The 565-nt window shown below is 44.8% G+C and overlaps 1 gene segment (V, D, J or C); it reads left to right on the forward strand.

The window, feature by feature from the left end:
* The first annotated feature begins 432 nt into the window (after positions 1 to 432).
* LOC106512427 (T-cell receptor alpha chain V region RL-5-like) overlaps positions 433 to 565 on the forward strand; it is a 1,509-nt gene continuing 1,376 nt past the window's right edge. Inside the window, 1 exon segment of the V gene segment in view lies at positions 433 to 502. Coding sequence covers positions 433 to 502 — 70 coding nt within the window.

Below are 565 nucleotides of genomic sequence, written 5' to 3' on the forward strand. Positions count from 1 at the left end.
ACAGAGACATGAAGCAGTAAACAATAGGGAAACAGCTTCTGTGGAAGCACAAATCAATCTGATTGGTGGAGTCTAAGCCCCGCCCACTGAAGTTCAGCCCATCCAATGACATCATTTCATCCTGACTGTGCTGATCTCCACTGGTTCAGACATCATTCTGACCTTCAGGCTCCTCAGTTTCTTCTCTGGAAACGAGGTAAAGGAGGCTCAGCTGAGTATGTTCCTGATGGTGGATTTAGCTTCCAAACAACACCAACATCAACTAAGGTGACCATCAAAAAGCTAACCCTGACAGACTCAGGTCTCTACTACTGTGCTCTGGAAACACAGTGATCCAAAGTGTAGAAGAGGCTGTACAAAAACCTGAACACACATATCTGATGAGTCTTCAAAGAGGAGGGAAGTGGGATTCAAAGCACAGCTTCATATCAGATGGATTCTGATCCTTCCTGTTCTCTCACAGTCCCTGTGGTTCCAGCTGCTGATGAAACAAGAAAACAACGTATCTGAAGCTCACATGGACTCATATAATAATCACCAAGCACAAGATAATACCAGCATGGAG

The sequence above is a fragment of the Austrofundulus limnaeus genome, unplaced genomic scaffold, assembly GCF_001266775.1.
Source record: "Austrofundulus limnaeus strain Quisiro unplaced genomic scaffold, Austrofundulus_limnaeus-1.0 Scaffold6719, whole genome shotgun sequence".
Lineage (NCBI taxonomy): Eukaryota > Metazoa > Chordata > Actinopteri > Cyprinodontiformes > Rivulidae > Austrofundulus > Austrofundulus limnaeus.